This window comes from Dendrobium catenatum, unplaced genomic scaffold (assembly GCF_001605985.2).
Source record: "Dendrobium catenatum unplaced genomic scaffold, ASM160598v2 fragScaff_scaffold_743, whole genome shotgun sequence".
NCBI lineage: Eukaryota > Viridiplantae > Streptophyta > Magnoliopsida > Asparagales > Orchidaceae > Dendrobium > Dendrobium catenatum.
Window position 1 is genome coordinate 5,048,703 of NW_021319205.1, and position 24,605 is coordinate 5,073,307.

At 36.5% G+C, this 24,605-nt stretch overlaps 3 protein-coding genes and 1 pseudogene across 4 annotated transcripts in view; 3 read left to right on the top strand and 1 right to left on the bottom strand.

The window, feature by feature from the left end:
* LOC110093269 (CCR4-NOT transcription complex subunit 9) overlaps positions 1–3,865 on the top strand; it is a 30,950-nt gene extending 27,085 nt beyond the window's left edge. The window contains exons 5-6 of the mRNA XM_028696408.1: positions 1,313–1,419; positions 3,749–3,865. Of these exons, the coding sequence (XP_028552241.1) occupies positions 1,313–1,419; positions 3,749–3,865 (224 nt within the window). The remainder of the gene's footprint in view (positions 1–1,312; positions 1,420–3,748) is intronic.
* Positions 3,866–6,626: 2,761 nt separating this feature from the next.
* On the top strand, positions 6,627–9,224 carry LOC114580032 (CCR4-NOT transcription complex subunit 9-like). The gene is made up of 4 exons (XM_028696465.1): positions 6,627–7,111; positions 7,575–7,765; positions 7,896–7,971; positions 8,758–9,224. Exons 1-4 carry the CDS (start codon positions 7,004–7,006, stop codon positions 8,851–8,853), a joined length of 471 nt encoding a protein of 156 aa, XP_028552298.1. The 5' UTR covers positions 6,627–7,003; the 3' UTR covers positions 8,854–9,224.
* A 907-nt stretch (positions 9,225–10,131) lies between these two features.
* LOC110093311 overlaps positions 10,132–24,605 on the bottom strand; it is a 30,722-nt gene continuing 16,248 nt past the window's right edge. The window contains exons 5-9 of one of the 2 annotated variants that reach the window (XM_020818155.2): positions 14,743–14,815; positions 14,552–14,642; positions 14,198–14,277; positions 13,831–14,113; positions 10,132–10,585 (exon numbers count right to left, since the gene is read on the bottom strand). In XM_020818155.2, the coding sequence (XP_020673814.1) occupies positions 13,850–14,113; positions 14,198–14,277; positions 14,552–14,642; positions 14,743–14,815 (508 nt within the window). In that variant the 3' untranslated portion in view covers positions 10,132–10,585; positions 13,831–13,849. Of the gene's footprint in view, positions 10,586–13,093; positions 13,729–13,830; positions 14,114–14,197; positions 14,278–14,551; positions 14,643–14,742; positions 14,816–24,605 lie in introns of those variants that run through there. The other variant, XM_020818156.2, reaches the window with a different exon arrangement.
* Positions 16,888–18,694, top strand: LOC110093271 (annotated as a pseudogene).

Below are 24,605 nucleotides of genomic sequence, written 5' to 3' on the forward strand. Positions count from 1 at the left end.
GTTTATGCTCTAAACTCTTTCTATTATCTTTTATGTCCTATGAAATTGTTTTGTTTAAATCCAGGCATGCATAGAAGCTTGTTTCTGAATATTCTATCTGTTAATTTTTATTCATTATATCTCACTGAAATTTACTTCTAGTTTACAAACTATCTTAAACAGCATGGAGATTGTTCATTCAAAGCTAACCTGAGAATCAGTGGTTTAAAAAGCAAAAGCGTTTGATGTCACCTATGTAAAATGAAACTTAAGTTTTAAAGCGCAAAATATTAAACTTCATTAGTTTAATTTTGTCAATTTAAAAATATTGTGATGTTATGAAATTGATTAAAAACCAGAATTTTTATACTTGACAAAATACAAATTTTCCATTATCAATTAGTATTATTAATGCAACATATTAGAACATGATTACGAAATTAGTTATGCAATATTTATTTATCTTTAAATTATGAAAAGTATTTTCGATCAAACTTAAAATGAATTAAAGTTGCAAATAAAGAACATACGGATATGATGGCAAGTTAAAAATTAAAATAATCAAATTATGGGTGTGATTTATTTTCAAAATAGAGGAGACTAATGAAAAATAGGTATTGGACTTTGGATGAATGGAGAAGAGAAAAGGGTAAAAAATCCAAAATTAGAAAGGTGGTCATAGTAATAGCTACCATTACTTATTTAGTTCTGGTGATATATATTTACATTTTTGGTAGATTCTGTTTTTGGATTTAGCTTGTTGTAACATCATGCCTGTTTTCAAGTTTATTTAATTTGTGTTTCGCCTTTCTCGTTTTGGATTATACTTGCCTTGTCTAGGTCTTAGATAAGTGCATGAAATTTGCTCACTATGTTTCCAATTCTCTTTTTGAACTTAACCTTTGAGACATGCATATACGTGCACACGCAAAGGTCCTTTGTTGTTCAATAATACTCTCCCCTATTCTCCAAAAGAAGCCATCCTTAATGATTCTCCATGTTCGTGGAGGCTAACTTCATTTGTGTTTGAAATGAGATGCGGGATATTAATTTCTTACAATGAATAACATCCAATTACATTTTGTGCCTTCCCTTTGGTAATAACTGTCTTATGTGGATATAATACTACATAATCATCATTAGCCTTATCCCAATTATTTGGGGAAGGACGGGATAAGATACTACACATTCATCAAATATATTAAGAATCTATTCCCATGTAGATATTTCTTTTTACTTGTGAAATTACACCATCTTCAAGTACTTCATTAGCTTGTAAGCTTAATTGCCGGCTTAGCAATGCTAACATCAGCAAACACTTTTTTTTTGGCAGCTCATATTCCTCTATATTTATACCCTTTTTTGATGACTACAAACAAGACCAAGCCTTATGAATATCTTAGACTGACTAGTTTGGGTGTGATTGGATCTCTTGTAAAGGTAATTTTTTACTTTTAAACTTGTGTTTCATCATCTTCACTATTAGTATTATCCTGAGTTATGAATTCTTATCTTTCATTCTTTCTTATTAAAAATTTAGAATGTTTCTTGAAGCATATGTAGTTATTTTGATTTTTATTTTAAATAGCATCCACATTTTTTTAAATGTTTGCACGATACACTTAAATACTTTTTGTGTGCATTTGCATAATGCACTTGTATACTTTTAATGTACTTAGGAGTTCGATGCATGTACATGATGCTTTTATAAGCTTTTCAGTGCATTTGCACACTTTTTAATATACTTGTAGTTTCTTACTTCTAAAATGTTGGTGTGCTTCTTAGAGCAATTGTATGCTTTTCGAGGCAGCTACGTGCTTCTTGAGAGAGTGACTCACTTCTCGAGGTTGTGCACAGTTTTTAAAAAATATCCAAATTTGATTGTCTGCATGGGTATTAATCATTGAAATGCACACAAAGTCACATTTTGAAGTTTAAAGTATGCATTATGTTCGCTTGCTTGTAGGTATTGAGGATCCGGTGGCGTAGAAAGCGAATAGAAATTTAGCACATGTGAAGATGTGATAGTTTTCATCTTTACATGTTATCATTTTATGAAATGGGCGATATTTAGCTAATTTTGATGTATGCAACACATTTAGAAATGAATTTGTGACATTGCATCTCTTGGCCATCATTTTCATTGTGTTCGATTGGGTTTACTAATGGATTGTGCATGAAGGTCAATAAATGGATTCTTTTTTAAGACATTATGTTGATTAAATCTTGTCAGCATACTATGAGTGACTTTGAAATAGACGAGGCATCCAACTCTCCGATGTAAGAGCATTTATTTCTAAAAAATGATCAAATATTTTGGTGGTGAATAATGCTTTTACAAAACAACAAATAAATTAAATAATCAATGCTATTACAAGATTGAAACATCCAAAATGAAGTCAACAAAATTCTCCTGAAAAGATTGAGAGAGATATCACCAAGAGAGATCTTCAAGTAGTCATTTGGAGTGCACAAAGAGGGTTTATATAGGCAAAGAGGTGAGGCCTACCAATGATTCTTTCCAAAATCCAAAAGTCAAACTATATGTTATGAAAAAAAATTCAAGATTTTTTGGTCAATTGTCTTGATTGGTCTTAAACGTTGAATTTTATGTATGATCGATTGCTCACCAATGTTTAAAATTGTGCAATTGGGTATTGAGGCTTTTTTTTGTTCGTGAGACGAGGCATAAGCCTCAAGACTTTTTGAAGCATGAGCCTCAAAATAAAAAAAAAATTGCATAAAGTGCAAATAAAAGTTAAAAGTGATTTTTTATATAATACTCAAATAATGTTAAAAGATGACATATTATCTTTTTATTGAACTATCAAGTAGCAAATTGATATATATATAAGATCTATTTAAAAATCAAGAAATTAGATTTTTATTCAATCCAAACTTAGTTTTTCTTTATTCCAATTTAATTTCTGTTGTTCGCATCCAAAGAAACATCTAAAAATCTATTCAAATTCATAAGAAATAGAAAATTGGAACAAATTCTTTGTTTGGATTGACCGGCCTCCTTGAATGTATAAGCTTTGCTTGTTAATTTATTGTTGTATTTCACATTTCATGCCCTCTTTTTAAGCAACTGAAATCAGATTCCTGTAGTTCTTGCCGGACTCCTTTGGATAGATTTGTAGCTGCAACCTGATAAAATTCATCGCACACCTTTCTATAATTTGTAGAAAATTTGGAGAATTTTGAATCAACTTGGAATGTTCTAAACTATCTTGGAAATTTAGAATATTGAGATCCTCCTGGATCGTCTTGATTGTTGAGATTTAGTATAGGTAATTTGTTCCCCTCCAATTTTTTCGTCTTTATTATAAGGGTTTTTAGGCAATTGCCTCAAACCCCATCAGGGGGCGCTGTACCCTTGGACCCCCGACAAATCTGCCAACAGTTACTTATAAGTTTGCCCCCCTGAAAATTATAGCTAGTTTTGCCCCTGTTAATTATTATTTTTTTTTTAAGAGACCACAATCCGGATTCTTTCAAAATAATTAAATGTCAGTACTGTTTTTTTTTTGTGATAATTCTCATGGTCCATTGACTGTTAGCTACTTAATTAAAATTATATCCGTTCTGCATTTGGTTTTTCTGTACCTTTTTCCTGGTAACTTAACTGCACAGTGACTTCAATGGGTTCTGCCGTCCTGAAATCATAAATTAGAAGGCTTCTTTACTATCATTTAATGCCATTTCCTTCACCATATTTTCCCCAGAGTATCTGTTTGAGAACGATATCTTTATATCTGTTTTGCAGAATGATGATACTGAGGTTATCAGCTTTCTTCTTCAAACAGAAATAGTTCCCTTGTGTCTACGCACCATGGAAATTGGAAGTGAGCTATCAAAAACAGTTGAGTATCGAATTTCCTAGATTTGCTATTACATAGAACTTTCAAATGTCTTTTAATTATATAATCCCGCTATTTTTTAAAGAAATTGCAAAGAATGACGTCTTTTTTGTTTGAAGTTTTCGTGTTACACCTCATGTATTCTGCTTTTGAATCATCTTTCGTAGAAAATTAAGAATGATGTTTGCCTCTGATTCGGAACTATGCTTGCACTGTAATGGATGCCACTGCATCCAGATTTGAGTTCATGTCAGCATTGTAAATATGCATAGGTAGGATCTAACTTTGTGATGGAAACCATGAATCTTTGTTCTATCTAGCATTTTTTCTACTGTAATCTTCTTAGATATGCTTATAGGGGAGCCACCGTACTTGTATCATATCCACTATCATCATTCACGGGTGGTTTTAGTGAGCTTGTTGGTAGTGGCAAGTTATATGCAAATTGTTGGCATTAACTACGAGGTATTGTTGCATTCAGTGCCAGTCACTCGTATGCGAGCTGTTGTGTGTTCAATAGGTATTATGTAGTTGTTTGTAAGTGCCACCACTTCAATCTACGAGGTATTGCATAACAAGTCTTTCATAATTGCATGTAGGAGGTACTTATGTCCTTTGCCATTGACTTTCATTTCTTGCAAGATATTCATGTTCGGAGCAGGCTCTTGACTTCAGCTTGCTGATAGTTTGCATTATATCCACCATCATCATTCACATATTGTTTGGTGTACTTGTTTGTAGCGACGGGTTGTATGCAAGTTGTTGATGTTGACTGCAAGGCATTAATACATTCATCATCTGTTGCCTATTGTCATCTTTATTTAGTCTATTGTGCATAATAAACCTTCTACCATTGCTTGCAAAGGTAGCCGCTTCCATCTGCAAGCTGATTGTTGCTTGCATATAAGGTCTTTCACAGTTGTATGTAGGAGATGCTTGTACATCTTGTGGTTGACCTTTGATTGCAGGTTATTCATGTCTGGAGATCTCCTGCCATGAATCCCCTGCTTGTTTATTAAGTTGCATTTGAATAATTTTGAATTATCATTCATTTGTACTTTTCATTCTTATTGTGTATTTTAATGTTTAGGATCATGTTCCTACATTCTCTTGCAATTAGGTCTCCTATATTGTTGTTCAAGTTATGCCATCTTGTTATTCAGATTCTGTGCATTTCAATCTAAATTTCGATAGTATCTGGGTATATCACCCATTTGAGGGAAATTTAGGGAGTCATAGCCTTCCCGCCACATCAAGAAATACATGTACAGTCAGTGTCTGACGACTTTGTGGCCGTAGTCTTTAATCCTACAACGCCAAAAAAAGGCCTATATGAGTCTTAAGGGTTACATATTTGAAAATGTACAATTGTTTCCCCGCTACTTAAATTTTTGTCCAGCCATGCTAAGAAAAACGTGCACGAAGATTACATGACTTGTTGCAAGCACCACAGCGAGTTTCCTTGCACTATGCTAAGAAAAGTGTGCTTGTGTGGTTCGCTGCACTACAAGCTTCGAGGGCAAGGTTTGGAACTTTATACCAGTGCGGTTGTCGACAACGATGTTGTTAGTTGTATCCCTATCAGTCCACCATCATCATTCACAGCTGGTTTGGTGTACTTGTTTGTAGCAAGGGGTTGTATGCAAGATGTTGATGTTGACTGTAAGGCATTATTACACTCATCGCATGTTGTCTACTATCATCTTTATTTGGTCTACAGTGTGCATAATAGACCTTCTGCCATTGCTTGCAAAGGTAGCCGCTTCCATATGCAAACTGATTGTTGCTTGCATATAAGGTATTTCACAGTTGTATGTAGGAGATGCTCATACATCTTGTGGTTGACCTTTGATTGCAGCTTATTCATGTATGGAGGTCTCCCGCCATGAATCCCCTGCTTGTTTATTAACTTGCATTTGAATAATTTTGAATTATCATTCATTTGCATTTTTTTCAATTTTATTGTATATTTTAATATTTAGGGTCCAGTTACCTGTTGTTTATTAATGTTTTGTTCCCTGCATTCTCTTGCAATCAGGTCACCTATAAAAATTGTTTAAGTTATGTCATCTTGTTATTCATATTTTGTGTATTTCAATCTGAATTTTGGAAGTACCCGGCATATCCCCCATTTGGGAGAAATTTTGATAGTCATAGCCTTCCCGCCACGTCAAGAAAGACGTGCACGGTCGGTGTTTGACGTCTCCATTGTCGTAGTCTTCAATCTCACCACGCCAAGAAAGACATGTATGGGTCTTCAGATATACATGTTTGAAAATGTACAATTGTTTTCCCGCTACTTAAATTTTTGCCTAGCCGTGCTAAGAAAAACACGCACAAGAATTTCATGCCTCACTTCCACCATGCTAAGAAAAGTGTGCATTGATGGTTGCTCGCCACGTTGTAAGCTTCAAGGGTAAGGTTTGGAACTTTATACATGTGCAAGGATTGAGGACGATGTCGTCGGTTGTATCGACTGTCGGAGCGACGACGAAGATGTCGTCGGCATCGAGGTTAGCGGCACATAGATTGAGGTGATGTACGAGGCTTGAGGCACCTTTCTTTTCCCTTTATTTTAATTAATAGTTAATTAATGGTGATTAATAATAATTATTTATGATTAATAATATTTAATTGTACTTCATATTAATTACTTAAAATAAAAAAATAATTAATTATAATTAACTTTAAATACAAAAAATGATTTGTGCAGGATTTGAATAGGATTTACGATAAATTGAGCAGGATTTAAAGAATTATTAAAAAATCTCACATCAAGTTGAATTCTCAGTTTCCTGTTTGCCTTAAATCTCGGATTTAGCAAATCCGAGAGTTCATCGGATTTACGAGATTTGGCTAAATGAGCGCGCGAAAGGTTCCAGTCGCTACTTCCGATCCAATAGAAGGGAATGTCGTCAAAGGAGGTGGAGACGTCGGCTAGGGTGGTCGATTAGGGCAGTCGGTGGCAGAGGGAGGAAGAGGCGTATCGGCTAGGGCTTGGTTTCGTCTGGATGAAGGAGATGCCGGGTTTGGTCAAAACAGAGGAGAGGCGGACGGGTTGTGGTCGCGGATTGGAGAGGGGGAACCGGTAATGGAGGAAGGGAACTCGCTCTTGTGTGGGAAGATCACGATCGCAACTTGCGGGATTTCGAGTGGAGGTAATGGCGAATGTCCGAAGTCCTCCCCTCGTCTCTGCCTTAACGAGGACTCGTCGTGCAAGTCGGAGCTCGTCGTCGGCATGCCGGGTTCGTGGCCGGACGTCCGAACAGGTACATGGAGTTCCTTTTTTTTATTGCTTTAGTATACAGGTCAACAATAAGGTGTGTGGATTGCTAGTCAACTTAAATCCTGTTAAAAAGACGCTACGTGTTCGATAATCTGGAAGAAATGCTAAGCGAACTAGGTATATTAGAACTCAAGTCATATGGCTATATTAGAACTCAAGTCTTATCAATTCTTTCTAACTTGTGCAAGTACCTCTCTGATGAAACGCAATCGCATCCGCTGTGAAGTGATTACTTGAAAGCTCCATGTTTTCAGATTCTCTATTAGCAGAAGCTCTAGAATAAGTAAATATTGTATGGATGATTTTTACCCTAATGGAGTCAGTAAATCAGCGTATTAATTTCAAATTGCTTGCCCTGGCTTTCTGATTTCTTTTGTTTGTGACCTTGTTTAAATAATTTCCACACAAATGAGCCATAATCCATATTATTCTTCTTGTATTTCTAGGTGTCAACCTTCATTTTGCAAAAAATTATATTGGATGAAGTTGGGCTTTATTATATTTGTTCAACTCCGGATCGTTTTCATTGTGTGAATCAAGTTCTTGGAACTATGGTTGAGTCACTTGTAGAGCAACCATCGATCAGGTTGCTGAGACATATCATTCGTTGTTACCTGCGATTTTCAGAAGATCGTAGGTTGGTTACTTCATAAAAATGGCATCAATTCTAATGATTTTAGTTTCTATTACTCTCCTCTATATAAGATCTATTCTGATATGATGATCTTCATACATGGGCATCTTTACGATATTGCTTTTTTCTGCAGATACCAAGCTTGCATTGCTTTGCGGGAAAAACTACCTGTCAGATTGAAGGATGGAACTTTCGAAAATCTTATTCGTGTAAGTACTTATAAATATTATAAAGGGCATACTATTTGCATTGGACTTATCACCAGTGCGGAATTTCGGATTAATTATTTTGTGCGGACACCGAAGGTCATTGGAGACCAATCAGAATGCGTTACATCACCCCTTCGCTCGATACCGTGGCTCAGTACCACTTACATTCTAGTTGGTCTCCGGACGTCGTTTTGCATCCGGTCTCCGTTCAAAATAATTTCTTTAAATCTTTGGTGAGGTTTAGATGTACTCATTTTTAACAATGCAGTACAGAAATATAGTTTTATTGATTCAAATTCATGATCATTGCAGTCTTTATCTCTTCTAATTTTCTTATTATTTTTGCTCTTATGTATCATTATTTTTATCATGAAATTTTTTGGAATTAGAATATATTCTTTTTTTCATGATAAATGAACGGGCACACAAACCGGCTCAAATTTATAAGATTGAGTTCATGAGTTTGAACTCGTTTAATTAGTCAACTTCAACCTCAAGTTAGGGGTGGCTTGAGCCCAACTCTGACTAATTTACACCATGAACCCAACTGATAATTGCTTAGATGGCTTGCATGCCCATAATCTGTCGTGTAAAACCCTCTAAATAGTTCAGCTACCCGAGATCTTAGAACCATGAGCTTCATCAAAACTTGGTATGATGATGCAAATTCGTTTTTTTTTTTTACTCTAAACATGTTCTTGCTTTTATAATTCAATATTAGTAGTTTGCAATTTCTCTAACTATGCAATAAAACTCCAGTTCTTATATTTGGTTGATATCTCACAGAATGATCCAATTACTGTACATTGGTTTCAACGGCTACTTATCAATCTGTATGGAGACGTAAGTGTGGGTGGTCCTAAAGGAGGTTTTGGTCAATAATCGGAGCTTAACAAGTTCCTGTTTATCATTGGTGAATTTTTTTTTTAATATTTTTTTAAGTTATGCTTTGCTGATTTAAAATAAAGTTATAATAATGTTCAGTCTCTCACCCTTTTATACAAAAAAAAAAAATGGTGGAATAGTGGACCTAAGAATCATAGTATTAATACATTGTGTTTTCTAAGGAATAAATTTTTTTGAATAGTTTTCTACTTCATTTGTAGAGATTGGTCCTTTTTTTTTAATTTGGAACTTTTGTCCCCATATTTATTTACCCTTCCAATTTGTGTATTTTCTTCGTTTTGTTCTGCATACGCAATTTGTAATATTTTTTGTAAAATCCCACAAAAAATCTTGGTATTTGCTCGGTATTGTTATGTATTATTTCATAATAACGAGGAATACCGCTCTGTGAAGACCAATACCGAGCTATACCGAGTTTTTTCTAGGAAAAACTCGGTACAACTTTTGTATAACTCGGTATTGGGTCTTCACGTGATGGTATTCCTCGTTATTGTTTGGTATTGCTCGGTATTTCTCATTTTTTGACGCGATTTGGTCTCCGACCGGACGTTTCTCTACGTCCGGTCGGAGGACATAATAATTGTTCCTTTCTATGATTGTTTCTTAAAGTATATTTGCTTGTTTTACAAAATTGGTATTTCAGTTTTATCATATTTAATTTATTATTCATTTGTAAGGAATTAGTAATGTTGAAATTTGATGAAAACAGACGCTGATGCTTTCTGTGGATTGTTATTTTAATCATAGAATGCATTCTCAATAAATTAAGTGTCAAAAAAAAAAAAAATCAAATGTATAATGAAATGATAGTTAGATGAATGATTACTTTGTTACATATATTGAAAGAAATGTGTTTATTCAGATATTTCGAAAACTAATCAATAAAATATAAATTATTTATAATTAATTCATCTTATAAAAATAATATATCAAATACATTATGTGAATATAAAATTAATCCAAAGTTTACCCAAAGAATATGCTTAGGCTCAATCAGATTAGTGAGAATCATAATTAAGACTCCATATTAGATTTTTAGCTAACAGATAGAAATTAAAAAAAAAAATAAAATTGGTATTGTACTATATCAATTTTGGGATCTATATTTTTTACATATTTTTATTTCTATTCAAAAGTTAAAGAAAATATTCAATATAATTTTGTTGTATTTTAAGTGTTTTGAAAAACAACAATCACAATTGTCTAATGCCATCACAATTTTTGAACTAAAAAATTGTTTAAATAATAAGAAAATTACCCCAAACGAAACCTTAATTTCATATTAATATCCTTACATCCATTTTTACAAAAATAATGTATTTTATCTCCTATCAAAAGACTGCTGAAGGAAGAATACGCTACAATTGACAATAATTATTCATCATTGCATCATAAAACTAACCCAAACAAAGTTTCTTCACGCAAGAATTACAAGTCCGGCCATGGCAGACTCTTGAACTTGCAATTTACATGCTTTGCAAACCCCTCACAGCTCTACAAACCTACCAGGAAAGGTAAAGATGTGTACCTATATATATACTCTGATCGACTGATATTCACTTCGGTTATTTTGACGAGTTCAATCTATTTATATATTCTCTTGTCTGCCTGCAGCTTCATCAGCTGCAGCAATGGCAGGTTACAAACAATTAAGCCAGCTTTCGCCCTTACACGGTTGGTTGGCCTAGAGCAATGTTCATAGCTTAATCTGCAAGCATATACGATAGTATTAGTAAATATAGTATCATCTTTCAAAAGCTATAGGGTTTTTGACTTGGGGTATTAAAGAGTTTTAAGGACAAGGGTAAACTTAGTTTTGCGTGCTTATAAGTGAAGTGAAGTGACTGGCGACAAAATCAGCGCGTCTCATTTGTCCAACAGATGTATCTAGAAAGAAAAAGATAACCCACCGTTGTTTAGTTTGGTTGGTGGGGAGAGTGTGGTTGGGAACCCCCCAACCGTGCTCGAATCCCTCTAGGTGGTAGCGCCTCTTAAGTGGGACTCAATCAAATGCGGGTCAGGAGGTTTCTAAGGTGGGTGCCTCTTCTAGGTCAGTCGAGAATTAGTCACGCCGCCAAGCACCCTTTCGGGTGCGGCAACAAGTGAATACCATGTTCCCAAAAAAGAAGAAGTTGATATTCTTTGCCGAGACAACCGATGTTATCTAAAGCTGAAACTCCCTGAACAATTAGTCAAATCTAATTTGATTTGGAGAGTTAACTCAAAATTGAGTCAAAAGAAAATTATGAAAGGATAAAGGAAAATTCTTCCAAATGTGGTCAGTCAAGTTTTAGAAGAGATCCAAAGTATCAACAAAAGGATTAAAAAATAATTGCAATTGCAATTACAATTTTCCTGAGAAAAATATTTTAGAAACTTCTTTTTCTACGCCACAGTGGACGAACCATCATTGTCTAAGCATCAGATCACAAGAGTTTGCTTTGACAGTTTGACTTCAAGGAGCCATTTTAAGTGTAGTGTAAAATAAATGCATAAAATTAAAAAATTTAGTTATTTGTTTTGATGAAAAATAAATCCAAAGTAATTTGTTAATATATTTAGAATTCACCATTTACTTCAGTTTTGGTGTACTCCAAAATTACCCAAATTGGGAGTCTCTAAATACACTCACCTTCCCCATATGCAACTGCCACCCCGAAATAGCCACCAATTACTCACCTCCACCGCCGCCGTCACTGCCGCCCATTGCCATTGCTCGGTGCCCACTGTTTACCATCTGTCACCCACCCCTTATCCCATAAAAAAATTGTATTCAATAAAGTTAAAAAAAAAAAAACAGAATTTATTTTATAACAATCCAAATATAAGAAACTCATCTCCTAAATTTATTCTGCAACCAACCAAACATCACAAAGTATTTCAAATACAATGAATTTGCTTTGCAATAAATTTAGAATACAATAGATTTCCAAATACTGCAACCAAACGGCCCCAAAAATAGATTCAACATTCGTGAAACCACCCTCAGATGTGTAGTCATGATATCATGCAATTAAATTGCATTATTGAGGCATAAAATGAAAGGATATGGATGAATTCAAGTGTTTGATGAAAAGAGCTTTCGTTTAGTATGAGATAGACTTATTTAGCCGCTGAAACAAAGATGTCATCTGATTATTCACAGCTTTACCCCAGACTAATCAAGAAGAAAGATCCAAAGTAAGAACATATGGCTTCTAAACCTTTAAATTCGCCAAATATTATCTATCCAGTCAACCCTATGTACGTATTCTCTTAACGTTCTTTTGAAACAAACTAGCCAAAGATCAATATGTTTAAAACAGTAGAGACTTTACCAGACGACCCAAGAATATAAAAGGGCATGTATACGAGAGGGGGGCTATGACTTGAAGAGAATAAAAATCATAAGAAAATATTACTTTTCATTCAAAGATATCTATGAAGATTGCAGAACAAAAGATCAAAGTTTCCAATGGTGATGCCTTCTTCCAAGCGGCGATACCTTTTTGTTCCCTTATACCCATTTCAATAAATGATTGGGAGAGTTGAAGGACATAAGACATGAGAACAATGCTTATTTGCAGAGCATATGTTTTCATGTAATAAGCTAAGTTAATTGTAATGAATAACTTATTGTTGTTGTAGCAAATGACAGTCCTAAATCTAGTCCTGGATTGAATTGATTCAAAAATATTGTTGTAGATAAATAAGTAATTCTACTGTCGTTCATTTGCTTTCTAATAATTGACTGTTACCAGAGGTCAACCAATGCAATTTTTGTCCAACAATATCCCCAATCTACTACAGGTCTCTAAAATTATAATGATGCATAAGATAGGTAGATGCTATTAATTTAGTCCTCACACCTTAATGAGATGTATGCACCACATGCAATCCATTCCCCTAAATAATTGCCTTGGTTTTCTTTCCTTCAAATTTTGACTAAAAGAAGTTTCATTTAAATTTTAAAGTCAATGCACAAAGCCTCGCAAATCAAGGCACAGACAAGTAGCAGCAATAACGTGGGACAAGTACAATTGTTGAAACAAGAACACCGAAATTCTAATGAGGAAGCATCACAAGAAGCGAGTATAATGCAGCAAAAACAAACACAAAAAAGATTAAGAACATGAAAAAACAAAAGACGCCAGGATTTATGTTCTTCGGCTACAATTAAGCCAGCTAAAAAAAATCTGTGCGCGAAAAATAAAAGGGCATTCACCATACCATCATAAAGCCCAAGTACACCAACACTTAATAAAGAGGAAGCCCAAAGAAAACCATGCAATAAGTTTACTTCACACCATGCATGACCTCCAAAAGGAAGCCAACCAAAATACCTAGCTACTGCCACTCATCCTCTAAGATCCCGGCGGATGTTAACAAGCTGACTTGCGTACAATCCTCATTGAAGTCATTCTGATGATGTAACATATAACATGATAGCCTAAACTAAACAATCCTCTACAATTCTCATGTTCATGCCTCAAATTATTTATCAACTACCAACAATCGCCAAACCATGACCTAACACACTCAGACTTCACCCTTCAATTATCAGACTATCTTCAAACTTTAATCAAATCACAATCGAACGTATTGAGCCATTGCAAGCATACAATAGACTCCATCAAATCATAACCAAAATTCACACCTCACTAGAGGCGTCTAGACTTGTCCTAAACTCATCACTCACCACAGGCCTGTGGAATATGCCAAACTAGTTGAATACACCTCAAGACCTTATCAGACCACAACAAGCTTTTCATAAGATTAATGGAGGATTATATTGTTTCCACCCGTGCACCACTAGGACTAATCCAATCATGATTAGTCGGAGTTTAGGATGCAGAAGAATTAGGCTGTCATCTGCATAAGTATGACTTTTTGGGTGTTAAATATGGATTAAGAAGATTTATTTGGCATGCATTTAAATTGCTGCCTAAAATAACAGGCTGATTCATTAATTACCTGAAGTAGTTTCAGAAGTTCAGCTATGTTGTGAAGCACTAGTGTTCTGGCCCAGGCTCAAAGCTTCTTGCTGCTGATTATTTTCTGTATGTTCGGGGGGTTCATTGTTTGCATTGTTCACATTTGATTGTTGTTGGGCACCACTATTCTGCTGTTGTCCTGAACTATGATTTCTCCTAGCTTGCCATCTTAAATACTCTACAAGCAAAGAGCTTGTACTAATTGCAATCCCAAAGCCGGTGAATGACGAAAGTAGTACAGAAAGCACCGCAGCAACTTTAAGCTGTATAATTATAAAAATATCCATAATACTTAGTGATCACAGTTTATTAGACCACTCTTCAACTAAAAAGGACCCTCCACTCACCACATTGTAAAAAATATGAGCAAAGAGAATAACAGTTGCAAACTGGAAGGAAGCATAAGACCAGATGTAGCTCTTGCTAACTGCAGACAAGACCAACAGAAATAAGTTTAAGCAATGATTGATGCAGCTTTTAGATAATATAAGTCACGTTGATGGAAGAAAAATTATGTATGGCAAGTTCTGCATAATATCATCACCATCGCAAAATAGATAATATAAGTCACGTTGATGGGAATATGAATAATAAGTTATTCTCACTTCCATTTCATTGCAATTTGCAACTTAAACTGACATGCCTGCAATGTTAATAAGAAATATGTGAATGCTTAAGAGAAAACTCAACAATGAAATTACCCATTGTGGAAGCTATCATAGATGAGAGTAGACCCAACACACAAGAGAAAGGAAGAGAGATAGCAAGAGCACGTGAGCCCATATCATTAACCTGTTCCATCAAAATAAACAGTAACATGCATAAGAAAGTAAACTTTGAAGCCTGGACGCATTTATCCTGAAATGATACTTACAGAAATACAAAAACTTACCAAAAGTTGCTCCAGGAAACAGAAGTACGCAAGCATGCTGACCATGACAAGCACTGGAATGTCCTGCCAGATCCTGTCAGAAAAATTAGGTGCATCAATTTCCTCCCATGATACATATGGAGGTAACTAATCATAATTTTGTGAAGTAAACATGAATATCTGAATGAAAATTACATTGAAAAAAAAGGTATCCTCCTGTACAAGAGTTTAAGAATAACTCCCAAAAAAAAGGTTGTTATAAACATGAATAATTTTGCCCCTCTACTTCAACAAAACAAGCATCTTTCTTGTACGTGATCAAAATACTTTTCACGCTTAACTTTTTTCAACCTTGATCTTCTTCCGCTTATTATATCAGCAATATCATCATTTGCAGTAGGAAGGAAATTTGACCAATAGCATGAATTAACCTCCAATATAACAAGCAGAATACCAAAGAAAGTTGTTGAGATGAACGGGGATAAAAAAGAGGCAAATGCTGACTTTGCGCCACACTAAGAAAAAGATAAGCATTTAGCATTTGTTTCCTCACCCTTAATCAATATTCTAACAGGTAAGCCCGCATCAAGCACCACGAGGACCACACTAGTTGTTTCTACATAGGAATTTATGTATTTGTAAGAACAAAGTCTAAGCTAGAGTAGTTACATGTCGGTGGATGCCAACAAAAGGTTGTGGGCAGGGTATTGGCCAGGAAAAGCATGCCCCTTCCTGTGAGCCCCCTTAAAGTGTATATGAAATAGAAAACTCAAAAGTAAATCTTCATGAGGTATATTAGATTTATTTTAACCAAACTTTCCCTGATGTTTAGATAGGCTTTGTTTAAATCCAAGATCACTATTTCTAATGGGAGCACGCCCCAACAATTAATTACACCAGCAGCTTCTTGGAACAATGCTCTCAATTAAGGTGATTTCTTAGGCTCACTTTTAAGGTCAAATTTACTATTTAGATTTTGAATTTAGTTCATGGGGAATAGTTGAAGTAGATCCAATCAAGATCTCATGATTATGTCATCTTGAGTATACCAATAGACCCAATCTGAGCATCAAAGGGCAGTAAACCATCATATCCAAGGAATTTGTTCGATAAACATCAGTTGCTCCTCTCAGGTATCTAGACAAACTAGCGTGGAAATATGTGTGCCAAATACATGCTTTCAAGATTAACACCAAGTCGCTTACAAGCAAAGGATTAATCATACAAATTTCAATGAATAGTATACAGGCATAAAGCATGGATGCTAGCAATTTAAAGTGGTGGACAAGACAAGACGAGCTAAAAAGGCAGGGCATGATCATTAGTTATTCACGGATTTCATCTTAACTTGAAGAACCTTATGTAAGATGTGGGATTTTTGGTTGATTTGGTCACCTGCCGCCGCTATCCCCTGCCTATTGCCTACCGCCTTTGTTATCTGCAACCAGCCGCCAATTGTTGGACACCAACAATCACCATCATTGGGTTTTACAATGCATTCATTTTTATAAAACAATCACTTGCATTTGTTTTACACTCATCCAAACAACTCCAAAATTTTCAAATACATTGCATTCCTTTTACACTATGGGGCTGTTTGGTTGCCTGAATTAGGAGTGTAAAGTAAAACAATTACATGCATTTACTAAATTTGGTTGTTTGGTTAATTTTGAGCGGAACAAAAGGAAATCATCCGAAGTATTAGGCGTGTATAAGGGAGTGTGTTTCGCGCGAATTAGAAACCCGCTCAATATGAGAGGGTTATAAATTCATCGGAAGAAATCTTTGGCATCGTCATCGTGATGTTCGGCTTCATTGCACGAAAGGCTTCTTCGGCTCCTTCGTTCTTGTTCGACTTCGGTCCTTCGACTACGTTCGCTTTGCCTGTCCGATCGGCAGTTGCGAGATTTTCATCGAAAGTTAGTACGGGAGCTCGCAGGTGACGCAATAGTAACTTTCTAGAGGTGTAAGATTGCATGAGTGGCTTCTTCGGCTCCTTCATTCTTGTTCGACTTCGCTCCTTCGATAAATTTCCTCCCGACTTCAACGCCTGTTCCGTTCCACCTGCCCACTTCATATTTTGTCCAAATCATTTCCGTCCAATTTCCATCGGACGTCCCTGCTTTCTCTCTGGGTTCTGTAACAGGGGAGATCTGAGGAGTGGTAATGGAGTGGAGAAGGGGATCAAGCCCGATGCATGCGCGACAGAGAAGCGGGGGATCGAGTAACATGAGCTCGTCGTCGCCGACGATGTCGACGGGGCACCACCGCTCGTCGTCACTAACGGTCACCGGCGTTGGGGGAATGTCGACGGTTATGAGGACGCAGAATGTGGCGGCAAAGGCGGCAGCAGCGAGGCTTGCACAGGTAATGGCGTTGCAGAGTGTGGCAGATGAGGGCGACGGTGAAGAGGACGACGAGCTCCCTGCCACGGCCGTGACAGGGTTCAGAATTGCCACTCGGTCGACTGGAACAAGCAACAACCACCTTCACCTTCAACAAATGCCACTTCACAGTATGGCCGGCCATCCTCTCCAACGCCGGCCCCCCCCCGCTTTCCTCCGCCGGCTTCGAACTCCCTACTGCTTCTTTCACCTTCAACAAATGCCACTTCACAGTATGGCCGGCCATCCTCTCCAACGCGGCCACCCCCCGCTTTCCTCCGCCGGCTTCGAACTCCCTACTGCTTCTTCTCGCTCCTTCCAATCCCCTCCCAACTGGTCCGGCCGCCTCTAGACCCGAACCAGTTGCGTTTTCCACAGCTCCAACAACGGCTCCTGCGCAACAGGCCAAACACCTCCGGCGACCCTCGCCGAGTTCTCTCTCGCCGGCGGCGAGCGAAACAATTTTGATTTCTATGATGTTAGCCTTGTTGATTGATTCAACTTGGCGATGATCGTCGAAGGGGGGAATGGGAGGTGTGCATCGACGGGGTGTGTGGTGGATTTGAACCAGAGGTGTCCGGCGAAGCTGAGGATTGGAGAAGGTGAGGCGGCGGTGGCTTGCCGGAGCGCTTGTGAGGCGTTACGACGACCGGAGTATTGCTGTAGCGGCGAAGTGTTTAACTATATATATATATATGATTAATTTTAGTGTAGATTTAAAAATTTAAAATATATTTTATATCAGGATATTCAGATATAATTTTTTAAAGAAATCTTTTTAAGTCAAATATTTGTGCAGCCATATGGTGACTTTAGCAAGCTACAGAAAATGATAGAAGACAACTTTAGTGTCAAAAGCCACTAGATCTATAGATGCAATGGTGTTCACTGAAGGTAGTTCTCTTCCCTGTAAAAAATAATTAAAAAAAAAAGTTAATTTTACTTTACTCTGGATATACCTAACCAAACAAGGGAAACAAATCTCCTGTGTTTCTTTTGCAGACAACCAAACATAGCAAAATATTCTAAATGCATTACATTTACTTTACATTGCATTTACTTTACACTGTATTTTTTTTTTTTCAGGCAACCAAACAGCCCCTATATTACATTTTACTCTGCAAGACCCTAAGTAGAAAATTCAAAAAGTTATTGTTTATTTTTTATGTATTCAACAACATTAGGCCATTCCATTTTCATGATCGGGTAAATGGTAAACACATATGCATATAGAAATGTGATTTTGTTCAACCATTAGTTCAAGATGCAGTTAGGAAGCTTAAAAACTTTAAGCGAGAGAGTGCTAAGCATTCATTTTTTTACACTCATCCAAACTCCAAAAATTTTAAATACACTGCATTCTTTTTACACTATATTACATTTTACTCTACATGACCCTAAGTAGAAAATTCAAAAGGTTATTGTTTATTTTTTATGCATTCAACAACATTAAGATATTCACTTTCCATGATTGGGTAAATGGTCATCACATATGCACATAGAAATATGATTTTGTTCAACCATTAGTTCAAGAAGCAAGTTAGGAAACTTAAAAACTTTAAGCGAGAGAGTGCTAAGCAAGCCTTCATTTTTTTATACTCATCCAAACAATTCCAAAAATTTCAAAACACTACATTCTTTTACACAATATTACATTTTATTCTGCAGGACCCTAAGTAGAAAAATTCAAAAGGTTAATGTTTTATTTTTTAGCATTCAACAACATTAGGCTATTTCACTTTCCATGATTGGTAAATGGTCATCAGATATGCACATAGAAATGTGATTTTGTTCAACCATTAGTTCAAGATTGCAAGTTAGGAAGCTTAAGAACTTTAAGTGAGAGAGTGAGCAAGCCTTCGTTATCTCATTTTCAAGTAGCATGAGTATTGTTTGCAACTCATCCCTGAATCAAAATCAAGTATATTTCTTCTTTCACATTTTTTGTGAGGTTTTAATATACCTTGAGCAACTCACCTAAACGATGAAGAAAGCAACATTATTTTATGAATTTTTAAAGCTTGTGAATTTTCAATTGAGGTGTACAAGCTTGCAACATGTTATACTTCTATTTTAAGTTAATGTATATGCAGACAACTATGCCTAAATTTTTTGGAGTTTTGGTTCCCTTCTCATATCTGTTCATTGGATTGGAGGAAGCCATGCCATTAATTTAAAGATGAGGAACATAAAGTGGAAAGACAATTCATAGGCTTGATATGCTGGGTTTAAATATGCTTCCCTTTAGCCCAAGGTCGAGTGAGTCAATGGATGAATTGTTTAATGGACAAGCTTATGAAATTAGTATAGAGATGCTTGGAAAGTTAAGAACGAAAATGGTCAACATATCTTCATGAATTTTGCTAATTTACTCAAGACAATAAGGCTACAAGGATGGCTAAGTTAGATTTCATACAAGGGTGAGACGGGTTACATCATGGAGAAGAGAGATATGATAAAGCATGCAAATTGCATCGCCCCAGAATTTCATTAGTTTTTTCTTTTTAAGGAGGCTATCAGGCTCACCTTAAACAATGTCATGAAGAGGTGAGGCCACGATTTATACTATAGAAAATAGCTCAAGGTTCACCCGGTTGATGTCATAATGGGATTAGTTGTGATTTAAAATCATAGATGTTTGAAAGAGAAATAGAGCTCGGCAAATTATAATTATTGTATGCAGTGTTAATGGTGTCATGAAGGTCATAGTAAGTACCCAAAAGATTTCAGAAGAAGATTGATAGCAAGAGTGGGCTAGAACTAGAGAAAGAGTGGCTAGCAGGTGAGGGAAATGCCAAAAAAAAGAAGAGTTGAACGTGGTTGGGAGTCAAAGTAGGCAAAGAACTCAACATGCAGGGAGGTTAAAGTTTGTGAGAAAATGAGTAAGCAAGAGAGGTGTGTGTGTTGGTTAAGAGACTTGACCCATGAAATAAGTGATGTATAACCAAATGCTTAAAATGAATGTAATAAGAATTTGCACAATTCCTTGATAAGAGCAAGTAAGATTAAAACTGTTAGCAATAAAAAAACGACAATAGAAAAACAAAAGAGGGGTGCCTACGTTTAGGCTAAGCCACTTGCCAAGCACTTGGAGAATCAAAAACAAGTTAGAAATTCAACAACATGCAAAGTAAATAGCTTTCAAACAAATCCCTAATCTAACAATAAGATTAGAAGCATAGAAAGTGCACTCAATCCTATGTTTACAAGGTTTTGGGCAATGGCGAAACAAAACCCACGTTTACTAAGCTTAGGCAAAGGTGAAGCACGGCTCCTTGTGAATCGTCATCACCTAAACAGATTAGGGGATTAGGAAATAATTGAAAGGGGAAGAAATCCACCCTTGTCGTGGATTTACCTAGAGAGAGAGACGTTTCTCTCAAAAGTTGAAGGTATTGAAGGTGTTCGTTGTTATATCCCTTGAAATCTTAACTAGAGATGAAGAGATTCTCTCAAGACTTGATGTGTTGAAGACGATGGTTGCTACTTCCTTGAAGGTTCCTATGGAGAGAGGAACTCATCATGCGAATTCCAAAGGGGAAGAGGGGAAGAGATGCCGGCTATAGGTGGGGACCACACGTTGACATTAGGGTTAGGTTAGAGGAGGAGAATCATCAAAACTGAAGTTTGAATTTCAGATTTGAGTGTGGAGGATTTAGGAGCTTGGAATTTGAAATTATTCCAAGAGAGGGAGAATTAATGGCAAGGAGAGAGGGGATTGGAAGACAAGCTAGGGGGCGGGTAGGAGAGATGGGAGGATGTTAATTGATTTCCAATTGGAGAAGTTCTCTACAACAACAACACAACATCAAGCTTTATCCCACTAGTGAGGTCGGCTACATGAATCCTTTTTCTCGATTTGTCTATTAAAAGTCAAATTCAAAGAAAGGTGGGGAAATTGGAATTGCTGTCAAAAGGGGAATTTGGGATTTAGGAAATAATTTCCTAATCCCCCAGTAGGGGCCGGCAATAATCAATGCTTGGAGAGGATTGATGGGATAGATTTATAGCTTCTTAATTTGGGTATTGAAATTAGGAAATGTTTTAATTAAATCCTATTTGAATTTCAAATTCAAATAGAATTTAATTTAGGAACTTTCCTAAAATAGGTGTCTTAATTTAGGAAAGAAATTTTCAAATTCAAATTGCTTTGAATTTGAAATTAAACCTTCCCAAAATTAAGAGTAGATACTTATGGAAAGGATTCAGGTGGGATTTGAATTTTGGAGGGAGGATGAGAGAAGAGGGCCGGCGACTTGGGGGGCTTGAAGTGGATTTCGGTGGTGGTGATGGGGATGAAGTTGTCGGTGGTTTGGTATGGGAGGGGTTTATGCGGTGCTGGTGTGAGAAGTTGAGTGGCCGGCGGCAAAGGCTTGAAAGAACTTGGCCGGCGGCTAGGGGATGGAAGAAAGGTAAATGAGAAAAGAAAAAGATAAGGACCACAAAACCCGGCCGTCTCCAAAGTTGGTGGGTGATCCGATCCTCCTCTCTTAGGGCTCTCGCTCTCTCTCTAAGCACTCTCAAGATTCTCAAAACTAAAGCAATAGCACAAATTTTTTTTATCATTCAATCATTTACTTTAGGAGTAAGAACATGATAGCTATAAATAGCCTCATACAAAAGGACTCAAAGATAAAAGACGACCTTACTCTTAGGGCTTATATACGACTTCCCTTAAGCAAGGGGTTAAAACAGGAAAACAATTACAACATAAAATAACAAATAACATAATATAAAACAAATATATGAAAATAACTCAAAACACATTGACTCGATCGTGGCCGTAGATCGAACGGCCATGCTCGATTATATTTCATGCCCTTGATGTCCTCATCAAAATAAGAAGAGCAACTAAGCTGGTGTTCGATGAAGGAAGAGGAATGAGCATGCATGATATAGACCAGCATGAGAGTTGCGCATGTGGTTTGGTGTGTGTAGAAGAGTGTTGAAGCTACGTCAATGGTCAGGCATGGGAAATTAGAAAGGCTATGGGGTTTTGTTAACAGGGTTGGCTAAGGTTAAGAGCCTGATAGGAAACAACTTGGATTTCCAAGTGTTTCTCACCAAAAACCAAGATTAGATCCAAAGTAAAATGCTGTCCACAGCAGAAATCACCAAGAAACAGGGAAAACAGGAGGAATACGCCTAGAAATCTGAGAAGAAATCACACAAATTTTGTATTTCCAATAGTAGAAGCAAGACAATAAGAAGAAGATACAATGTTTCTTCGATTCGAGAGGAAAGAACAACTCTCCGACAACTCGGCAACGCCAAGAGCCCAAGCAAGAAACTAGATCTCAAATTACATTCAAATATTCAAGAATAACCCCTCGTCCCTTCCTATCCTCCTAATTAACATAAAGGATTCCTACAAATATCCTATAACAGCCCTTTGCATTCAAAAAATTTCCCTCCCACAGTAATCACAATCAGCCCGCAAGTGGGGCCCACCTTGTCCGCCCCCCTCCTCTTTTCTGTTTCCGCCTCCGCCTGGTATAGACCCGGGTTGGACCGGGTCCAGCCGGCCCTTTCCTGGGCCGGATTCAAGCATAACAAAGCATTGGGGTGAAAATAGCGTTTGGATGAGGAGGAACGTGTAAAAACGTGCAAGAAGTCACAATAGGGGTTCATAGTTGCAATGGAATTGCACCCAAATGGGTTTAGGGAGTCTAGATTGTTAGGAAGAAAAAAGATAACAAGAGGATTCTTGGAGGGAGAAAGAGGGGCTGGGAGATGGAAAATAATGAGAGACTTGAAAGACAAGTGTTGATGATTAAGAGTTCAGTTAGAGTACGAGAAATAATACGAAAGGAAGAAATGAGCCGAGGGAATTGAGAGCCATATGAAAATATGAAAGAAAGTCGTCCAATATTAAAAATTAGTAACCGTTCAGCATGTGATAGTCCTACACCCACTGTTTAACAGCAAACATTTGGTGGAAAAGGCAGATATGGTTGAAATTAATGATGATAGAACAACGGTCCGGTAAATTATATATAAGTTGCATGCCTCGCAGGGTAACGTGTGACTATTGGCTACAATGCTCAATCAGAGCCAAGTTTAGAGGGGAGAGGAGATGAAACAAGAAACAAAATTAGCAATAGATAACAGTAGGCGTATGAAGGTAGGTCACCGATAGAGCATGGCGAGACTACCAAGCGCGTTTGTAACCTAACAAAGGTGCGGATGGATGCCCAACCATAACCACACACGTTGGCGCCGTAATGTGCCATTTATATACTCTCATCTCTTATTTCATTTTTCATCCAAATCTATAAGCATTCTATAATGTCTTTTGAGAAGCAAATAAACAAATAAGCAAATAGTTTGGATCCACGTTTTTTGACATAAATACCCTTATATCTGACATGAAATACAAAGATTATATTTTATTCATAGCCACCTAACATCAAGTACAACAAACAACGCTATCAAAAAAAGAGACATAATAAAATTTAATACTTTATTGTAATAGGCCCTTAGTTCAAAATTGATAATTTACACTGCTTCAAAAACAAAATATATAAACATACAACAACATTAGACGATACTTTAAAAAACAAATTTACATTGAACTGACAAGCACTTTAAGAGAAATTTGTGAGGTTTTTCAAATTCCAACATTTGTGAACCGGACGCCAGTACTCAGATAACAATCTTGGGCACGAACGAGTAATAGAAAATAAACAAAATTTAAGATGAGTATTCAGCTCACAATTAACTGACGCAATAGAGTAGAAATAACACAATTACAAAGATAATATACTAAATAGTCCACGAATTGATGAGGTGCAACTAATAACCCACAGATCATCGAAGTGGCATTAAATGGAAAAAAAACTTGTGGGTACTACTATTGGCGTTCGTAGAGCATTGATGGAGACAGAATGATGAAGATTAATTTTTTTCACACTTCCCTCAACAAATTTAATGGACTTGATCCATTGAGGGCTTGCTGATGATTTTCTAAAAGCTTTTCCTCAATAATCTTTGATGAATGTTAGGCAAGTTGTTCCCCTGCATAGTGTTTTCTCAAGTTCTCTTAGCAAGTCTTTTTTGCCTTCCTTGGGCCTGTCTTAAATGGCCCAATTTTCTTCTTTCCTTTTTAAGAACCTAAAGCTAATCACATCACTTAAGATAATTCTTTCTATATAAACACTTTTTATATTTCTCCCTTTAATTCCAAGAGAGCCCAAAGACAAAGTTTGGGGATATTGGTTATTGTTATCCATGGAGAAAGAAATTATGTTTTTTAATTCATCTGGGAAAAAGGAAAAAAAAAAACAAAAAGGCGGCAGTGCAGTGCAACAGTAAGGCCCTTAACAATGACATAATTTATAGTATGCGGGCGATGAAGGCTACAATAACAAGTAAATGTTAGCGACAATGCAACGAAAAATGCTACAGCCATAGAAAATAGGAGAAATTGGAAGCAAAGTGTAGCAATGAATGTCGTAAAGGCTGTGGTTATTAGCAATGAAGGACAGAAAATTGTGTAAT